Below are 924 nucleotides of genomic sequence, written 5' to 3'. Positions count from 1 at the left end.
CGTGGGCAAGGCCAGGTCGGCGGCAGACGGCTGGGAGACAGCGAGGAGGCAGGACAGGCCCCCCATCCTGCAGGTACGGCCCCGCCCCGCGCGGCCCGAGCGGTCTCTTCCCGCCGGTGGTGGCGCTGCTGGGCGCCTCCGCGGCCATCTCAGCCCAGCGTGTCTCGCCGCGGCCCTGTGCCGGCTGTCCCGCAGCCCGCTGGCCAGTCTGGGCAGGCGCCCACTCAGCCTGCACGCTGCGGTCAGGCGAGAGCCACACAGTGGGCTCTAGGGGCCAGTGGAGGGGGAGGGGGGGAGGGGAGAGGGCGGACGCGAGGGGGGAGCTGGAGGTTGGGGGCCGGGTGGGGCAGGTGCGCCGGGCAGCGCTGGCCCATGGGACCGGACCTCGAGTCGTCTCCAGGCTCCCTCCCAGCGCCCCGCATTTCCAGCAGAAACGAACAAAGTCTTACTGGTAGAAAAGGGCTTGGGCTCAGCCCGGAGGCCCCTGGTCACCCACCAGGCCGAGGGGGCGCAGGCAGGGCCAGGCCCTCTGGTGGGACCTTCTCTGGGCCGGAGAACCGACCCGGGACCCCCTGCACAGCAGGCAGCGGCCAGGGAGCCCGCAGCCGCGAGGCCCCGGGTGACCGCAAAGGGCAGCTGACCCAGGAGGCGGCCTGCTGCCCCACTGGGAGAGCAGAGGTGTCTATAAGGCACCCCTTCCCAGTTTGGGGGTTCCTGAGCAGCCCGGGCTCACCTTCCTCTCCTGAACCCCAGAGTGACGAGAACGGGGTCCTCCTCACCGAGGGGTGCGAGTGGGCCGTTTTCCGACTGGCGCATCCGGGGGTGATAACGCAGATAGAAATCGACACGGAGCACTTCAAAGGTAACCCCCAGGCCCGGCCTGTGTGACGGGGTGCGGCCGGGGTGCAGGGAGCCCCCGGCCCT

General features: G+C 71.4%; 1 protein-coding gene across 1 annotated transcript in view; it reads left to right on the top strand.

Annotated features, from left to right (window-relative positions):
• The window catches only part of ALLC (allantoicase), a 25,842-nt gene that overhangs the window by 24,228 nt on the left and 690 nt on the right, over window positions 1-924 (top strand). Inside the window, exons 3-4 of the mRNA XM_012727375.1 lie at window positions 16-73; window positions 754-882. Coding sequence (XP_012582829.1) covers window positions 16-73; window positions 754-882 — 187 coding nt within the window. The remainder of the gene's footprint in view (window positions 1-15; window positions 74-753; window positions 883-924) is intronic.

The sequence above is a fragment of the Condylura cristata genome, unplaced genomic scaffold (genome assembly GCF_000260355.1).
Source record: "Condylura cristata isolate star-nosed mole 26May11 unplaced genomic scaffold, ConCri1.0 scaffold00020, whole genome shotgun sequence".
Taxonomy (NCBI): Eukaryota; Metazoa; Chordata; class Mammalia; order Eulipotyphla; family Talpidae; genus Condylura; species Condylura cristata.
Note: the sequence above shows the minus strand (reverse complement) of the source record. Positions and strands in the feature narration are given on the sequence as shown.